Source organism: Piliocolobus tephrosceles, chromosome 15, assembly GCF_002776525.5.
Source record: "Piliocolobus tephrosceles isolate RC106 chromosome 15, ASM277652v3, whole genome shotgun sequence".
NCBI classification, from domain to species: Eukaryota; Metazoa; Chordata; class Mammalia; order Primates; family Cercopithecidae; genus Piliocolobus; species Piliocolobus tephrosceles.
Window position 1 is genome coordinate 21,358,763 of NC_045448.1, and position 18,712 is coordinate 21,377,474.

At 42.8% G+C, this 18,712-nt stretch overlaps 1 protein-coding gene across 1 annotated transcript; it reads right to left on the minus strand.

Annotated features, from left to right (window-relative positions):
• Positions 1 to 777: 777 nt before the first annotated feature.
• On the minus strand, positions 778 to 17,451 carry FAM228A (family with sequence similarity 228 member A). The gene is given in 7 exon segments (XM_023229905.1): positions 778 to 805; positions 807 to 986; positions 8,453 to 8,603; positions 8,723 to 8,810; positions 14,264 to 14,332; positions 16,553 to 16,656; positions 17,344 to 17,451. Coding segments are annotated over 6 exon segments (609 nt in total). The 5' UTR covers positions 16,646 to 16,656; positions 17,344 to 17,451.
• Between the last annotated feature and the right edge of the window lie 1,261 nt (positions 17,452 to 18,712).

The window sequence follows — 18,712 nt, forward strand, 5'->3', positions numbered from 1 at the left end:
GTCACAGGTAACTTACCACAGATGGAGAATCCCTGACTCCCTGGAGAGACCGGGGACAGCGATGGGACTGAGCAGGAGCTGGGTCACAATAGCTATCCAGGCTCACAGGCTGGAGAGCAGCAGCAGTCCCCCATCCTGTGTGTGTGGTGGTGAGGGGTGGGAGTGATGCTGTCAGGTACCGAGCCCGAGGCCCTAGGCCTTCCCTGGGAGGGTCCTGCGCCTCAGGCCTCAGTACGGGGCGTGGCAGAGAGAATGAAAGGGGAAATAGACCAGGAGCTGAAAACCATGTCAAATGAACCATGAGCTCCAGATATCTGTACTCAGAAAATTCTTACATATAAAAATACCTTTTAAATATTAAAAAATCTCATCTTGCCCTAATTTTTTGGTATAAATTTCATTTCAAAAACTTCCCACCTGTTGTGTGTGGACTAAGGAGAACACAATTTTTGGTGCAGTTTGGATGGAGTAAGTGGAAAATGGCGGGAAAGTGGCAGAAGGGCAAAGGCCCAGGCAAAGGCGCTGAAGAAATCTCAGGGGGAAAAGCCCCTGTGTCCAGGTTGGCCCTCACCTTGGAAGGACAGGATCTGTCTCCAGGAAGTGGGGTCCAGGTCCCACATTTACCACTTGTCTGAATTTCTTCATACAAGGCTTCCCCGCCTGAGGGGCCTTGTCAGAGCTGCAGTGCTGAGCCTGAGGCCACCTGCCATTTCTCCCTTGGGCCATGCCTCCTCCGCCCTTGGGTGCTTGTCTGACAGGGAGGGCTGTGATGGTGGCTCATTCTGGAACCAGTAGGTGCTGCTTGAAGCCCTGCATGCCAGCCCCGCCCCAGGCCTCTGCTTACCAGACCCTTCCTTTCACCCACTTTGTTCTTCTGGCTGAGTTTTGAGGAAAGGAACTGCCTTTCAAACGCAGCCTGACTTAGGTCGGTGGTCTTTTTCTCTTTTCTTTTCTGTTCCTTGTCTGCACAGATGAGCTTTTCAGGACTGTGAAGAAAAGCAAAAAAAAATTGTCTCGATTCAGCACAGATGGAATTGTACCATCAAATAGTTTCTGAAGATTAATGTATTGAACTCAATCGTCGCTTCTGAGAAGGAACAACTGACCAGCCATCACTGGTGGCTGTGCCTCAATTTGCCTGCCCAGTCCGTATCTCTGCTGGCCCAATTCCTAGGGAGGTAGTGACTCGGGGACCCTTCCCCAGCCATGGCTGAGGCACCAGGTCCAGAGCCTCAATCCCTATTGCTGTAGTTGGGACAAAGGGGCTTCCAGGCAGCCTCCGAGTGCTTAAACCAGAAAGTCAGGCAGGACGGCGCCTCCACTTGCCAGCACTCACAGGAAAGCACAGAAAGCCCGTGTGCAAAGATAGAGAAACGGAACAGGTTCACAAAGAGAAGTGATGCTGAGTGCCACATAGCCCCAAAGAGGCAGCCTGGCTCCAGCCTCCCAGTCGGTCCCCCGAGCAGCCTGGCTCCCTTCCTGGCTTGGCTTCCATGACATACCGGTGCTCTCTAACATATGGAGCCCCTCTCTCACCTTTCCTTTGAGAAAGACTCTGGCTTTTGTAATCAAACTGTCTCTGCCTCACCTCGCCACGTACTGTCAAGTCCTTTTCTTACTTCATCAAATAGCCACGCGAGGCATCCTCTGGGTGTATCTTCCCGGAGGAATTTCGCCAGGGCTGCCATCATTTCTGCCCCAGGAAGCCTAGCCCTATCGAGGGAAATAAGCCTTCTCTTTTCTTCCCCCATTCATTCATTCAACAACCACTTATTCATGATCTACTATGCTCCAGCTAAGTGCTGCGAACACCAAGATTAGTAAGACACAGTCCCTGCCCTCAAGGGGCTTGCTGATGGAGGAAAGGGCCAGTAGGGTGCTGGAGAGTTCTGTGTCCCTGTGATGACTGCCCTCTTGCCTGCACTGGAATGGCCAGTGACAGACAGAGGGAGCAAAGGCAGGCAACAGCCTGGCAGGTCAGGGAGTTATGAATGTGCTGACTTGAGCCAGAGGTTTTTGTGGTTAATCAATCTTTCTTTTCTTTAGGTCGACAGGACTTCTGGGCTGAGGCCGGAAAGGGGGGTAGGGCCCAGATGGTGCCTCATGTGCCATGTTGAGGGCCTGGGCTTTGTCTTAAGGGGAATGGCACTGAAGGGTTCCAGTGGAGGAGCGCTGATCACTTAAAAAAGACCACTCTGGCTGCTGGGCAGAAAATGGATTGGAGGAGACCAGCCTGAAGGAAGAATACCAGCGGAGGAGCCACAGGGGAGATGACGCCAACAAAGCAACATGAAGCCTTTGTCTTGCTGCGGGGGTTGGGGGTTGTGTAATTACTGTTGTTTAAATAAAAATGTTTGTTAAAATGATAAAGGAACCATAAAACCAGAAATAATACATAAAACTTCAAAATCACTAGGGGAAGCAGAAACAAAGTAGCACTGTTTATTCCAACAAAACTCAGGATGGGGAATGAAAACAAAATGTTGAGAGAGTATAACAGACTTCCACGTTTGTGTAGAATATAGAAGTCGGCACAGGCTAAAAGTCCTGCTGAAATAAATAGAGAATAAAAAACAGAAAATTTACCATCAAAAATAAGAATTTTAAAATCATTAAACAGCTTTAAAAACAATTCCAGAGATGGGAGAGCCTTCAGGAATGAGTTGACAATCTCGAACTCTTGCCTTCCTCTGTGGGAGCATTTTAAATACCAGGTCACCAATATTAAGTACCAGTGTAGAGACTGATTCCTCTGTGCTTCTAGCATCTTTGGTGGATTTTTTTCTCCTCGGGTCTGGTTGATGTCCTGGCAGATGGGTATTTAACCTTGTTCTCAACATCACCCTCCCCCTAATAGGCAAGTCAAGCAATGCACTTGGTTTCTCAATGGAGGACAGAACTCTCCAGGCCCCAAGTACAGACAGCATTCCCCAAAACCTATTTGAAAAAGAATCAAGGAGGGGTGGGGAGGGGGAAGGGAGAGCATTATGAAAAATAGCTAATGCATGCTGGGTTTAATACTTAGGTGATGGGTTGATCACCTAGGTGCACATTTACCTGTGTAACAAACCTGCACAACCTGCACGTGTATGCTAGCACTAAAAATAACAAATTTACAAATCAAATAGAAATTCTAGATCTATAAAATAACTGAAAATAGTAATTCAATGGATGGCTTTAACAACAAACAGACACAACAAAAGAGATAATAAAATATCTGAAACCACACATGGAAACACAAAAAGGATAGAAAATATACAAAAATGATAAGAGACAGAGAGGGAATCAGTGAGAAAATCTAAAATATGTTTAACTAGAGTACCCAAAAGAAAGGAGAGGAGAATATGGCAGAGGTAACAAAGAAAAAATAACTGAAAACTTTCTAGAACTAACTAAAAACATTAACCTACAGATTCAAGAAGACCCATGAATTCCAAGTAGGATAAATAAAAAGAAATCCACATCTAGAAACATCATGTAAAACTACAAAAAAATCAAAGACAATGAGAAAATCATAAAAGCATTCGGGGAAAAGACAGATTACCTTCAAAGGAACAACAGTAAGACTAGTAACTGACTTCTCAATTGAAAGAGTAAAAGACAATAAGATACATGCTGAAAGAAAATAACTGCCAACCTAACATTCTTAATCCCGAAAACATCCTTTAAGAATGAAGGTGAAGTCTGAAAAGGCTAAATGTTGTATGATTCCAACCACATTACATTGTGTCAAAGGCAAAACAATGGATACAGTAAAAAATAAAGAAATAAAAATTAAAAGTAAAAGTAAAAAAATAAAAAATCACTGGTTGCTAGGGGTTAGTGGGGAGGAGAGATGAATGGGCAGAGATGATTTTTAGGACAGTGAAACTATTCTGTGTGACACTGGAACAGAATGATGGATTCATGTCATTGTACATTTGTCAAAAAGCATAGAATGTACAATGCCAAGAGTGGAACCCTAATATCAACTATTAACTTTGGGTGATAATGTAGTTTGTGCCACTGTGGTGCAGGATGTCAACAGTCGGGGAGGTTGTGTTTGTTGGGGGACAGGAGGTGTATGAGAACTCTCTAGGTACTTTCCACTCAAGTCTGCTGTGAACATAAAATTTGTTATGAAAAATAAAGTTAAGTTGAAAAAAGAAGGGAAATAAAGATGTCTTAAAGCAAACAGATTTTTCATGAGCAGATGCACATTTATGAAAACTGGGAAACAATATTTCTGTGTTATTTGTCATGAGGTACATAGTAGAGTATAAATGACATGACCTGAGACCTAGAATTTTCCCACAAAAGTGTGAGCACAAAAGGGAAAGTGGGGTAAAGTGAGAGAGAGAGAGAGAGAGAACGGCAAAATGTTGATGGCTGCTGAACCTGGGTGATAGGTACATAGGAATGTGTTGCACTCTCTACATTCAGAGCATTTGAAAATGTTTGTAATAAAATATTTTTAAAATGAGTCAGTGTAATTTTCCACAGAAGGGGCGCAGAGGCTCACGTCTATAAATCCCCCAGCACTCTGGGAAGCCAAGGTGAGTGGATCACTTGAGGTCAGGAGTTTGAGACCAGCCTGACCAACATGAAACCCCTTCTCTACTAAAAATATAAAAATTAGCCAGGCATGGTGGTGGGCGCCTATAATCCCAGCTACTCAGGAGGCTGAGGCAGGAGAATCACTTGAACCTGAGAGGCAGAGGGTGCAGTAAGCCAATATCGTGCCATTGTACTCCAGCCTGGGTAACAGAGCAAGACTACGTCTCAAAAAGTAAAATAAAATAAAAGTGTCCACATTAACAGAACAAAGGAGAAAAAATTGTAATATCAATAAATGCATAAAAATTAATATATGTCAAAATCTATTCATGATCTAAAAAAAAAAAAACTCATAGCAAACTAAGAAAATGAATGCCTTAATTTATTAATGGAAATCTAAAAATAATGTAAAACACAAAAAACACCAAAAGTTTTCCCTTTAAAAACAGCACAAGGAAGCCAATTTTCACCACTTCAGCTTTGTGCCAGAGATCTTAACTGGTACTGAAAGGTAAGGAAAATAAATAAAAGGTAAAAGGAATGGAAAACAAGACATAAAATTCTCTTTATTAGAAGATAATATTGTGGGCTGGGCGCAGTGGCTCACACCTGTAATCCCAGTACTTTGGGAGGCCAAGGCAGGTGGATCACCTGAGGTCAGGAGTTCGAGACCAGCCTGGCCAACATGGTGAAACCTCATCTCTACTAAAAATACAAAAATTATCCAGGTGTGGTGGTGCACATCTGTAATCCCAGCTACTCAGGAGGTTGAGGCGGAGGTTGCGGGGAACCAAGATTATGCCACTGTACTCTAGCCTGGGTGACAGAGCGAGACTCCATCTCAAAAAAAGAATATTGTGTACATAGAAAATCCAAAAGACTCTATAGATAAAATGTCAGAACTCATAATAAAGTTTAGCAAGGTTGCCAAATACAAATTCAATATATGAAATAATTTTTATTTCTATACATTACAATTACCTAGAAAATGAAATTACATATAATAATAAAATAGGAATAAGTAGGAATAAATCTAAACAAAGATCTACAAGACCTTCAGACATGGTTTCTTATCCATAGTACTTACTGACATTTGGGGCTGAGTATTCTTTGTTGTAGGATATTTGGCCACATCCCTGCCCTATGTCCCGTATCAGATGCCTGTAGAACCCCACGCCCCTGACAACCAGAAATGTCTCCAAACATTGCCAGCTTCTTAATCAATATGATTAAGAACCACTCCCTTACATAAAATAAGACCCACATTAATGGAGAGATAGATACCATGTTCATTGATTAGAGGACTCAAAATTGTAAAGATGTCAATTCTCCCTAAATTGATCTACAGATTCAATACAATCCCAATCGAAATCTCAAGCATTAGGTTGGTGCAAAAGTAATTGTGGTTTCTGCCATTACTTTTTTGTTTGTTTGGGAATTTGTTTGCATGTGTGTATGTCTACATGAAACTTGAGCTAATTATAAAATATATATTGGTGTATTTGTTCTATCAGGTATCAAAACTCATTAAAAAGCTATAGTAAACAAATAGGCAAGGATGGAGAACCTGGAAATTAAGTATACATAATAGCACTGAATTTGTATAAAAGTCTACGCTGCAGAACAGCAGGGAAATTATATTTTCAATAAATGGTACTGAGGAAAATGGGTGTCATTAAAGGGAAAAAATTCAACTGGGTCCCACATAAAATATATACAAAAAGCAATTCTAACTGGATTATAAGCCTAAATTTGAAAAGCAAAACTATAAAAGCAGCACTTTGGGAGGCCAAGGTGGGCAGATCATGAGGTCAAGAGATAGAGACCATCCTGGCCAACATGGTAAAACCCCATCTCTACTAAAGATACAAAAATCAGCTGGGTGTGGTGGCGCACGCCTGTAGTCCCAGCTACTCAGGAGGCTGAGGCAGGAGAATCACTTGAACCCGGGAGGCGGAGGTTGCAGTGAGCCGAGATCGTGCCACTGTACTCCAGCCTGGCGATAGAGCAACACTCCGTCTCAAAAAAAAAAAAAAGAAAAGAAAAAAAAAAAAAAAGGCTATACAGCTTTTGGAAAAGACATTTTAAAATAATGTATAAAAAGCACTAGTTATAAAGGAAAAGAAAAATCGGTTTGACTATATCAACATTAAGAATATCTATTCATTAAAAAATACCATTAGGAAGAGTAAAAATGCAACCCACAAAATAGGAAAAGATATTTATAACACAAATAACTGAAAAAGGGTTTATAGCCAGAATATATAAGGAAAATCAGTAAGAAAGACCAAACATCCCAACAGAAAAAAAAATGGCAAAAGTCTCGAACAGATGCTTCTCAAATGAAGAAACCCAACAGCCAATAAAGACATGAAAAGTGCTCAGTTTCACTGATAACGTGAAAAATGCTGTTATATAGCTGCCAGCTTTACTCAGATGATAATATTATACACCAAGGGTAAAGGAGAATGAGAAGCAACAGTATTTCTCCCCCATGCTGATGGGGGTGTAAACTGAAACAGTCTCTTGGCAAAACAGTTTAATATTATCCCACAACTCAACAAACTCCACTCTGGGGTATATATTCTAAGAAATGTGGATTGTGGGCCAGGCACGGTGACTCACGCCTGTAATCCCAGCATTTTGGGAGGCCGAGGCGGGCGGATCACAAGATCAGGAGTTCAAGACCAGCTTGGCCAAGATGGTGAAATCCCGTCTCTACTAAAAATACAAAAATTAGCTGGGCATGGTGGCGGCCACTTGTAATCCCAGCTACTTGGGAGGCGGAGGCAGAGAACTGCTTGAACCCAGGAGGCGGGGGTTGCAGTGAGCTGCGATTGCATCACTGCACTCCAGCCTGGACAACAGAGTGAGACTCCGACTCAAAACTAACTAACTAAATAATAAATGTGGATTGTGGGAACCAAAATACCAAACTGGATCGTTCATAATAGCCAAAATGTGGCAACAACCCAAATGTCCACAACAGTGGATTGCCTAAATGATGGCATAGTCAAATACAACAGAATACACTCTGAAAATAGAAGTTAACACGCTGGAGCTATATGAACAACAGAAAGGAATCTGAAAAACTTAATGGTGAGTAAAAGCAGTCACACAATGAACTACACATGTACAAACCCCCAACAGATGAATTTTATGGTATGTAAGTTGCATCTTTTTTTTTTTGATGGCGTCTCACTCTTTTGCCCAGGCTGGAGTGCAGTGGCGTGATCTCGACTCACGGCAACTTCTGCCTCCCGAGTTCAAGTGATTCTCCTGCCTCAGTCTCCCGAGTAGCTGGGATTACAGACATCTGCCACGACACCCAGCTAATTTTTGTATTTTTAGTAGAGATGGGGTTTCACCATGTTGGCCAGGCTAGTCTCAAACTCCTGACCTCAGGTGATCCGCCCGCCTCGGCCTCCCAAAGTGCTGGGATTACAGGCGTGAGCCACCGTGCCCAGCCTGTAAATTATATTTTAATAGAGATGTTTTTTAAATAGTCAGTCATAAAAGAATAAATACTTTCAGGTTCTGTTTATATGAAATTCAAAAATATGCAAGATAAACTATATTGTTTAAGGACACAAAGTTAGTTGATAACACCACAGGGAGAGCAAGGAAGTGAACACTTATAAAGTGAAGAGAGCTCTGGGGCAGGGAGGAGACTGTCTTGGGAGGGGGCAGGATCCCTTTCTTGAAATGGCTGGTGATTCCACAGGACTGACTCAGGGACTTGTTAAGCTGTTTATGTTTTATTCTGTCCTCTACATATATTTCATAATACAAATGTGATGATAGTAACAATAAAACTATAAACTACTAAAAGACAAAAGTGTGACAGTTACAAGAGCTTCAGTAGGAAATAAAGGAAGTTGCAAGTTAAACAAATATTTGTTCTGCTCATCTGTACCTGTATTTGTAAGTTTTACTCCTGGCTCTTGCGGAGGCTTTATGCCACTCTTTTGGAATCACACGGTGTGAAGTGAAAGTGAAGTAGGGTGAGCTGGCATGCAGCCTGGCCTTCTCTATTTCCTTCAATTCTTTGATGGAATGTCGTTTTCCTACAGGAAGATAAAAAATCAAAATCAACACTCTTCAAGAACTCCAGTTGCTGTTGGAGTGAGAAGTCACTGGACAAATAGCAGTCTCAAAAAAATGAGGCCCAGTGATCACAAAGCACCTGTCTCACATTGAAGACCAGTTCTCTTCTCTTCATCCACCTCTTGCTGTCTTTGAAACAGAGGATCAACAAATGGTGGGACTGTAACCTACAAGAAAAATGAGACTCTTTGAGGACCAGAGTGCAGTCTGTATTAAGCTTTTAAAACGTGTTCCACATAAAGATGGGAACAATAGACCCTGAGGACTACAAGAGTGGGAAGGGCAGGAGGGGGCAAGGGTTGAAAAATGACCTATTCGGGACTCTGCTTACTACCAGGGTGACAGATTCAATCGCACCCCAACCTCAGCAGTATGCAATATACCCATATAACAAACCTACATGTATACCCCCGAATCTAAACGTTGAAATTTAAATAAATAAAGTCTGACCTAAGCATGCAAGTATGCCCTTACTGTACACCAAAGCAGCTGAGAAGAAAGGCCCAGGAATGTGCCAATCTACACAGCAGTGGAAGGGCATCACCTCAGATGAGGATGTCGCACTGAGCCTTAAATGGCTGAACTGAGGGAGGGAGGGAGGGCCGCCCAGATAGGAGAGATGCACTTCTGTTAAGTGCTCTACTGTGTCATTGCATCAGCCAGTAAATATTTGTGTTGCCATTGTGTGCCACATCCAGGCTAGATCCTGTCTTCAAAGATCTCCTAGTCTAGAACAGCCTAGTCATCAATACTGACAATCTAGTCCTGAGAGGGGCCAGCTCAGGATCCTGTAGGAGCAGGGGCACTGCTCCTAACCCAGGCTGGGAGGACGCATGTCTCCTAGGGAAGCTGACGACTGGTCTGTAAGGGCCTGTGAGAACAGAGGGTCAGGTGACCAGAGCTATGAGTTTGTGTCAAAGGGTAGGGACATACAGAAGTATTTTTTCTCCCCGCTCCTGATAAGCCTTAGACAGAGGGACTATTTTTCCCCTCCATTTCCCCCACAGCACTCATCCCAGTGCTGGACTGAAGTGCTACGTAAGCAATTACTGAACAAACCAGGCAGCATAACATGTACTGCCTCCAGCACCCCAGATGGTGACATTCTACCCAGAACCAAAAGAATCTGTTCATCTTCATATGACTGACCTGGCTTGGTTCTCTGGCAGAAGCAAAAGAAACCGCTTCCACCTTCAGAGCCTTACATATCTTTTAAAAAGTAATAGTCATATCAGGTAGCTACTTCTGCTGCACGGGAGCGAAAAACTGAAACCTACATTTCTCAATTTTAACTCCTGTATTGGCGGTTTAAAAATCTGAAGACTCATTACAACCTCAAGTATGAGCTCTCACGGGCAGCCTGTGCTGAAATTCCTCCTGTATCTCGGGTAGAAAGGAGTGTTCCCTCCCAAATCCCATAATCCCTGTGCTGACTTCTGTGACACTCGCCGCACTCCACTGCACAAGCTGTCCACACCTCTCTCCTTCTTGTGCTTCAAGTTTGCTGAATGTGAATAAATGAATGAACAAGTGATCACACATATCCGTGCCTTGTGCACAGTGTAAATTCCACAGGAGTCTAAACTACTCTAAAACTCAAAGGAAATGCTTTTGTAGACTTTTTTAAATAGAGAATAACTATAAGACTTCTAAAATGACTAGGTTTCCCCCAACTCCAGAGCTCCTAAGAATAAAAAACCAAAGAAACCTGCTCTACCCTTTTATAATCTGGTTTTTCTTCATATAAAAGGATTGTAGGCCGGGCACAGGGGCTCACACCTGTGATCCCAGCACTTTGGGAAGCCAAGGCAGGTGGATCACTTGAGGCCAGGAGCTCAAGACCAGCCTGACCAACATGACGAAAACCCTTCTCTACTAAAAATACAAACAATTAGCCAGGCGTGGTGGTACATGCCTGTAATCCCAGCTACTTGGCAGGCTAAGGCAGGAGAACTGCCTGAACCCCGGAGGCGGAAGTTGCAGTGAGCCAAGATCACACTATTGTACTCCAGCCTGGGCAACAAGAGCGAAACTCCATCTCAAAGAAAAATTCAAAAAATTTAAAAAGGGATTGTATACTTCAGGATTATAACGGTCTTCACATATAATTTCCTTCAGATATAAAATATACTTAAGGGAAAAATCACTAGATACAAACTGTTTTGCGAGATTCATATTATAAAAGTCAAATACTGTATTTCATTTTTATATAAAAGCATAGCTTCAAAGGGTTGGAAGAAAATGCTGAAGTAATTTAGACTGCAGTGAGACTCCACTACCTTCTGGGAGAAGTAATCATCTAGCTTTAGTCTGAAGTCATCCATGGGCCTTTGAGAACTTTCTGCTCCATGAGGCAAGTACTTTTTTTGGTAATTTTAACCTCAAGAAAGTCTACCCTTAGGTTGAGTTTAAATCTGCCTTGTAACTTGCAGGTACAGACACTAGTTCTATAAGTTCTATACATCTAATTCATTGGCTAATGTCTGCCTTTAAAATACTTAAAAGGTTCATTCCCACTCGTGTCGTCTTTTCCTTGGGCCAAATACCCCACCTCTTTCCAGTTTTCTTCCTATAAAGTGGTGTCAAGACTCAACTCTTTTCTAAAGGTTTTGCAACTGATGAGTGTCCCTTCAACAGTGTGACATCAGGAATGACAGGATAAGGACAGGATGGACCAAGACGCTGATGCTTCCCACTCTTAAGCACAGCCTCTCTTGCCTGACAGCTTTTGTTTTCTGGGAACCCAGCTCATACAGTTGATTTACAATGACTTTACTGACATTTAAAATCACTTGGACTTCGACACATGCCATTTCTAAGATCTTCCTCCCTATACCCATGAAATCACATTTCTGGACACAAATATAAGACTCTGCACTTTGGAGATCTGGATTCAATCTTGAGCTCTGCCCCTTAAGAGTGTGTAGGAAAACGTATTTAAGGTAAATATTCAGAAACTGTGCTCAGTAAATATACGTAAATGTTCTAATATTTCAGCTAACCTACTCTAGGGTCTCACTCTGTCACCCAGGCTGGAGTGCAGTGCCACGATCATGGCTCACTGCAACCTCTGCCTCCCAGGCTCAAGTGATCCTTCCACCTCAACCTCCCAAGTAGCTGGGACTACAAGTGCACAGAACCACACCTGGCTTTTTTTGTTTTTTTGGTACAAACGGGTTTTTGCCATGTTGCCCAGGCTGGACTCAAACTCCTGGACTCAAGCAATCCATCCACCTCAGCCTCTCAAAGTGCTGGGATTACAGGGGTGACCCACTGCACCCAGCCACTACTCTAGATATCTACTAGATATGTGGAGGTAAGAAAGAAAGATCCAGTAGTGCACACTTGAAGTTAACAGATTTGTATTTGGTACTGCAAATAGATAGACCTAAATTCTGAAAGAGAGTCCTGACCTCAAAATCAAAAAAATCTTCAAATTAAGAAACCAAATTTTGTTGTTTTGTAAAGCCAAACTGTAGAACAGAGTATAGAAACTGTTAGTCCTAACACCTACTGGTTGGCTAACTCAGCCATGCAATAGCATTCTCCTTTGTCCACTTCCTACTAGAGAGATGAGAAAGCCACAGTGGCTTTCCAGGCCCTGCTTATGGCTAGGATTTGCCTCATGACCCAGTCCTGGCCAAACAGACCTAAGGGAAAGCGGACTAGGGGCCTCTGGGGACTCTTTTTGCTTCCTGCAAAGGAGTAGTGTAAGAGAAGAGGCCCCTGGTACCATTCCTTACCCCTCCTTCTTCCTGCCCTGAATGAAGACCTAATGTCTGCAGCTATAAGCAACCATCAGGCAAATGTGAGAATGATAGGGATAAACTGAAAATACTAAGGATAGCAGAATAGGAAAAAACCTGACATTGTTATGCTGTCAGAACCTAACACGAGACCACCTACCTCTCAATGTCTTGTGAAGTAAATGATAAATGTCCTTATGATTTAAGCCACAGTAACTCCATTAACATCTACATAAAATCATTCCTGACAAATCTAGTTCCAAGTCAACACGCCTATCCCCTCCGACCTCAGGCTTAAGAATGCAGTATGTGTATCACAATTCAATGAACTCATCTTAAATACAAAAATAAGCTGGAGACTATTTGTATAACCAGTGAAACTGTTAGACTAACTCTTCAAATTATACTTTATTTGAAAAATAAAACATCAGTACCATTTTATGTCTGTGCTGTAAATAATATTCAACATTCTCTTGTTTCATTTTTTTAAGCCCTTTATGTGAAATTACTTTTTCCATAATTCTCTGCTGAAGAGGCTCTGCAACGTTTTCAACCCATTTTTTATGTAACATCTCTTTTCTTCTTTCCTTAAAAGTATCCAGATGCTGAAAATACGTATCCAATCTCTAGTGAAGTGATACAAACAAGGAAAATAAATTATAAAGAAATGTTTCACTTATTGTCATTTGAGTAAAGGGGAAAAAAACATCTGTTCCCACTACTAAGCTCTCAGCCACATTTGGGTTGCAAAGCCCCAGTATAAGAGAACTGAAGCACGGAATAAAGTACAGTAAGAGAAGCTGGGAACAGAGAGAAGAACTCACATAAACTTCTAAACCACAACTGTGCCTTCAGATTAAACCACATCTAACTCATGAATCAGATTAAGTTATTCCTAACTCATGAAACTCTTGTTTCTTTTTCAGGATTTCCAAGCATTCCCTGGTCACCCATCCTGTGTCTAGCCTTCACCATCAGGAAAGTCTGTGACAAAATTGGTAGAGTAGAAAGCACACTAGACTGTGACACCTCTCTCTGGCCTGTGAAAGAGAGGTAATCCCATCTATCTCTTCGGATGCTTAAATGGGAATTTATGTGCACTTTCTTTATAAATTGTAACTCGCAATTCAAATGTCAAAGCCTTATTCTTTTTTGTCCGTTTAAAAGATAAGGTCTCACTCTGTCGCCCAGGCTAGAGTATAGTGGCATAGTCACAGTTCACTACAGCCCCAACCTCCTGGGCTCAAGCGATCCTCCTGCCTCAGCCTCCTGAGTAGCTGGGACTACAGTGCATGCCACCATGCCTGGCTAATTTTTAAATTTTTTGTAGTGACGGGGCCTCACTATGTTGCCCAGGCTGGTCTCAAACTCTCAAACTCCTGGTTTCAAGCAATGTTCTTGCTTCAGCCTCCCAAAGTATTATTATAACTCCATCTCTCTCATTGAAATTATATGTCCCTTAAGCTAATTTCGTAGTGACTATCAGTTACTGACTGGTCATAACCCTTAAAAGCTTATTTTGTTTCTAGTGGTTTTCTATATCCCCACTGCAACGTGGGAACACATGAGAAAGAGGCAAGTGTGAGTAGGAAAGAGTTTCTATTCAGTACCAGGACGAAGAGAAGGAGCAATTAGGACAGTTTCTCAGATCCCTTCAGGACAGATCCAAGTGGGATTAGGGACCTCTTAGTCATCCTGCAAGAAGGGGGCATGACCTCAGATCCATGTAGTACAAACGAGTAAATTACAGGATCCTCATTCCCCCTGCAAAATGAGTCTCTTGGATCATGGTGACATGACTCTTGGCCATGTCGTTCTGCACACTCTTGCTCCCCTAAAACACACTTAGAATGCAGCGTGGAGCCAACTCTTACCTTCACAACAGAATTTTCTCTAAATAATATTGCACGTACTGCTTCATCAATGTCTTCTCTAGCTAATACCTAAAATTACAGAATTGGATATTAGGCTGTAAATCCTGAAGAAACAAACTACAATGACGAAACTCAGTGTACTTTACCCAATAGTTTAGCGTAAATCTTGAGGCTTACTGTGTAACATAAATACATGGAAAATTTCTAAACCCATTCTCCATGAACCCATCAACCAGGTTCAAGAGTGATTAATTCTGAGTCAATCTTATGTCATCTAATAAATCTCATTTTTCAGCCCCCCACCCAGACTATTTTAAAACAAATCCCTGATAGTATATTATTAAATTATGTTTTAAAGCACTAAAAAGCTTACTAAAGGAATCCTCTTTTCAGGCATTCGGTAGGTGTTTTTTGTTTGCTTTTTGAGACAAAGTCTGGCTCTGTCACCCAGGCTGGAGGGCAGTGGTACAATCTTGGCTCACTACAACTTCAGCCCCCCGGGTTCAAGTGATTCTCCTGCCTCAGCCTCCCAAGTAGCTGGGATTACAGGCATGTGACACCACACTTGGCTAATTTTTGTATTTTTTAGTAGAGACGGAGTTTCACCATGTTGGCCAGGTTGCTCTCGAACTCCTGACCTCAAGTGATCCACCCACTTCGGCCTCCCAAAGTACTGAGATTATAGGTGTTAGCCACCCCACCCAGCCAGTAGGTGTGTTTTAAAGAGCCCTTGAAGTTTTCTGCCTTTTGCTAGATCTCTTCATAAGTCAAAAACCACAGAAAATTCCCTTTAGTTCAACTAGTCCAGAGTCTCAGAGCTAATTAGTGGGAGCTCATGGCCTCCAACCAATATCATCCACATCTAGGGACTTGCTGTTTCCATTATGAGTTTGGGTAAAGCTGACGCATTTTAATCACCACTTTAGGGCTTTTTCAGTTGGATCACTATGAACTAATCTCTAGCTTTTATTCTTACAGGACTAAGTGTGAACAAATGAAAAGGCAATAAAAATCCAGTATCTGGAAGAGATAAACTATTACATTAAAAATTATTGATGAAAAATGATAAAGGTTCTTAGAACTGTTATTCAATTTCTGATTCTTCTTTCTGTTCTGCCACACTGAATGCATCACAACAAACTTAACCCCAAACTCAAATACCAAATCTGTGAATAAGAGAAATCTCAAAAAGGAAAGTTGTTTTTACCCATATATGTAATAGCTTCACATGAGACCTAAAATGACATTCAAACAGCTACCCAGGTCTTCTCTAAAATAAAGCTCTTTGTAATATGAAGAGGATCTTGCTTTAAAGCCTTCTCAGACTTATTTTAAGATGACAGGCCAGGCAGGGTGGCTCACGCCTGTAATCCTAGTGCTTTGAAGGCCCAGGCAGGAGGATTACTGGAGTCCAGAAGTTTGAGGTTACAGTGAGCTATGATTGGGCCACTGCACCCCAGCCTGGGCTACAGAGCAAGAACCTGTCTCTAAAATATTTTTTTAATTAAAAAGAAGATGGTAACTGAAAAAAGTATGTAAAACAATTAAACATGTATCCTGACACTACAATATAAATTTAGAATCAGTCTATTTATTTATTTGGAGAAGCAGAAACACGTTGACAAGCATCTTGGGAAGTCACCTTCTTAAAGAACATCCTAGTAAGACTGTTAGCAAATGTTATGTACACTCTTGAGTCAGATTGTCAAATAATCTTTTTCTGTTTAAAGAAATTAAACAGTTTTTGTCTTTGATGGCTCCTCTTTGTGATTTTGTCAGGAAATATAAGGAAAAGGTCATGATTTGCGGCAGCACTTCTGAAATCCACGGCTTTCTGTGCGCACACACACAGAAAAATTAAGCCTCTCACTACTCCGACCGCCACTAGGGCAAAAGGGGAAAAACAAAGGAAATTTCCAAGAGTTTTTCACGGCGAGGCAAATCATAGGATGATACAAAATAATGAAATTTTATGAGAAAATCATTACCAGATCCTAAAGCAGAATTGACTGGCAAGCCCAGACCTGGCTTTTCCTGCCGGGGAGCTGGGGTTGCTGCCTTCACCCACCCGCCTGCCCCCGTCGGTGCATCAGTCCCCAGGCTGGCGACTGGGAACACTCTTGGCCACACTCTCGGCCAAATCTGAGCCCAGAACACTCCCCTTCAACGCCTGCTTTAAACCGGGCACTGTCCCAATCCTGAGAACAGAAGCGAGATTAAGATAAACAGTTCCCAGACTCGAGGGGTCCCATCGCCAAAATGACGTCTCAAAACGCCACGTTCTCTCACCTCCATTAAAGAAACGGACTCGGGCTCCGGCCATTCTCTTAACTTTTCTGGCCTGAAATGTTCACCATAAATCCAAGTTTTGGTGGCAGCCATGGACGGAATCCCTGAGGGAAGAAAAGGTAAACTGAGGCTGAGGACGACGGTTACTGTTGAGAGCTAGGCCTGTGGGCTCAGGGAGTGTTCGAATCCCGCTCGGCCCCTTTCTAGCTGGGCCGAGTCACCCAACAAACCGGGATCCTCGGCGCCCTGGGCGCTTCAACAGGCCCGGCTACCCGCTCCCGTGTCGTCCTTGGGCCAAAGCGGGCCCTTCCCCTGGGCCGCGCCGCCCTGGCCCTGCCACGGCCCTCCCTGGGCTCTGAGACCCCCAGGCCCGCAGGCCTCCCTGGGCCCCACCTCAGGCCAGCCCCGGGAGTGGTCGCAGGCCCCGCGGCTCTGTGCCCGTGGGGCTCCCCCGCGGCCGCGTCCTGGAACGGCAACGGAGAAAGGAGCCCGCGAGCCCGCGCGTCGGGGCGCATGCGCCACGCCAGCCCCGGAGTGCTGCCCCGACGCCAGCTGGAAGGTGACGCCGACGTCCCGGGAAAGGGAAGGGCGCCATTTGATTTCACAGCAAACGGAAACGCAGTGATGACACCCAGCGCCTGGCCCTCGCCCTCCCTCCACGGCTGTCTCGGGGGCGCCCTTCCCTCGCGGCCCCGACGGGCACGCGGGCCTTCAACCGTCGAAGCCCCCGCCGCCCTTCTGGACTTTTATCGAGGCCTGTACATTAATACGAAAGAGAATTTGCTATTTACCTGTAAGATTGAGGGCGACAGCGTAAGAGGAATGGTTTTAAGTGACGCGTCCGGCTTCTTACTCCCACTGAAGGGTGAAGGTGCCACAGGTGGGCCTGGTTTGGATTCTGATGTGAAGAAACCGACTTCAAAACACGTGGGCCAATCAGGAAAATACCAAAACTCTGACTACATATTTAATGATATCTAGGAATTGTTGTTAGTAGTTTCAGGTATGGTACATTATCACAACCAAGATTTGACATAGCTACATCAAGATACAGGATATTAACAAGGATTACTGTTTTCAGCCAATGTTTCTTCAAGTATTTTTTTTAGTCCTGCCTGTTTCTCTCGTCCTGGGATTCTGATGATATGAATATTATTATAGCCCCCACAGCCCTTAAGCCTCTGTTCTTTCCTCCACCCCCAGTCTATTTTCTCATTTTTTCAGATTTGGTAATTTTTATTGTTCTGTCTTCCAGCTCACTGATTTTTTCCTCCATCTTCTCCATTCTACTGTTGAGCTTAACCTGCTGAGCTTTTTATTTTGGCGATTGTAATTTTCAGGTCTACAATTTTCATTTGGTTCTTTCTATCTCCTATTTGCTCAGGATTTTTATTTTTTCATTTGCTTCAAGTGTAGTCATATTTGCTCATTGAAGCATTTTTCTCATAGCAACTTTAAAAGTCTTTTTGGGCTTATTCTAACATCTTTGTCATCTCAGTGTTGGTGTCTATTGATTGTCTTTTTCATTCAGTTAAAGATCTTCCTGGTTCTTGGTATGACTATTTTTTATTGAAGTCTGAACATTTTCAGTTTATGAGGCTCTGGACTTGAAACTTTGTTTTAGCTGGCTTTCTCCAACACCAATCGAATAGGGTTAATGAGGTTACCACCTCATTACTGCCAGGTGGAGATAGGAATCCAGGTGCCCCAGTTAGCATTCATTGATACTTGAGGGGCCAAAGTTCCTCGTTTACTGCTGTGTAGACCATGATTTAGAGATTCTAGTCAGGCTAACTGAGGGACCATTCAGCAAATTAGTTCCTTATATGGTATAATCTTCTCGAGAAAAGGAGCTGAATCTATCTCATCTTTACATCTTTCTCATAACAACATTGGGACCATCTATGACTGACCCAAATAGCAGGCAAACAGAAAATTCCTGTTGAATAGACATACGCAGAAAAGTAGAATACACTGATGGCTTAAACTGCATTAAGTATAAGCAAAAGGTGATTCAAAATAGGATTTTTAATTTCTACCTAGCTTCCTTACTTCATTTGAAAATAAAAGTTTCCCTGGTTTACTGAATCAAATTATTTCAATCTCATATGATTTAAAAGCTTACCTGAGCATTTGTCTCTTTACTTCATGTTCCCTGGC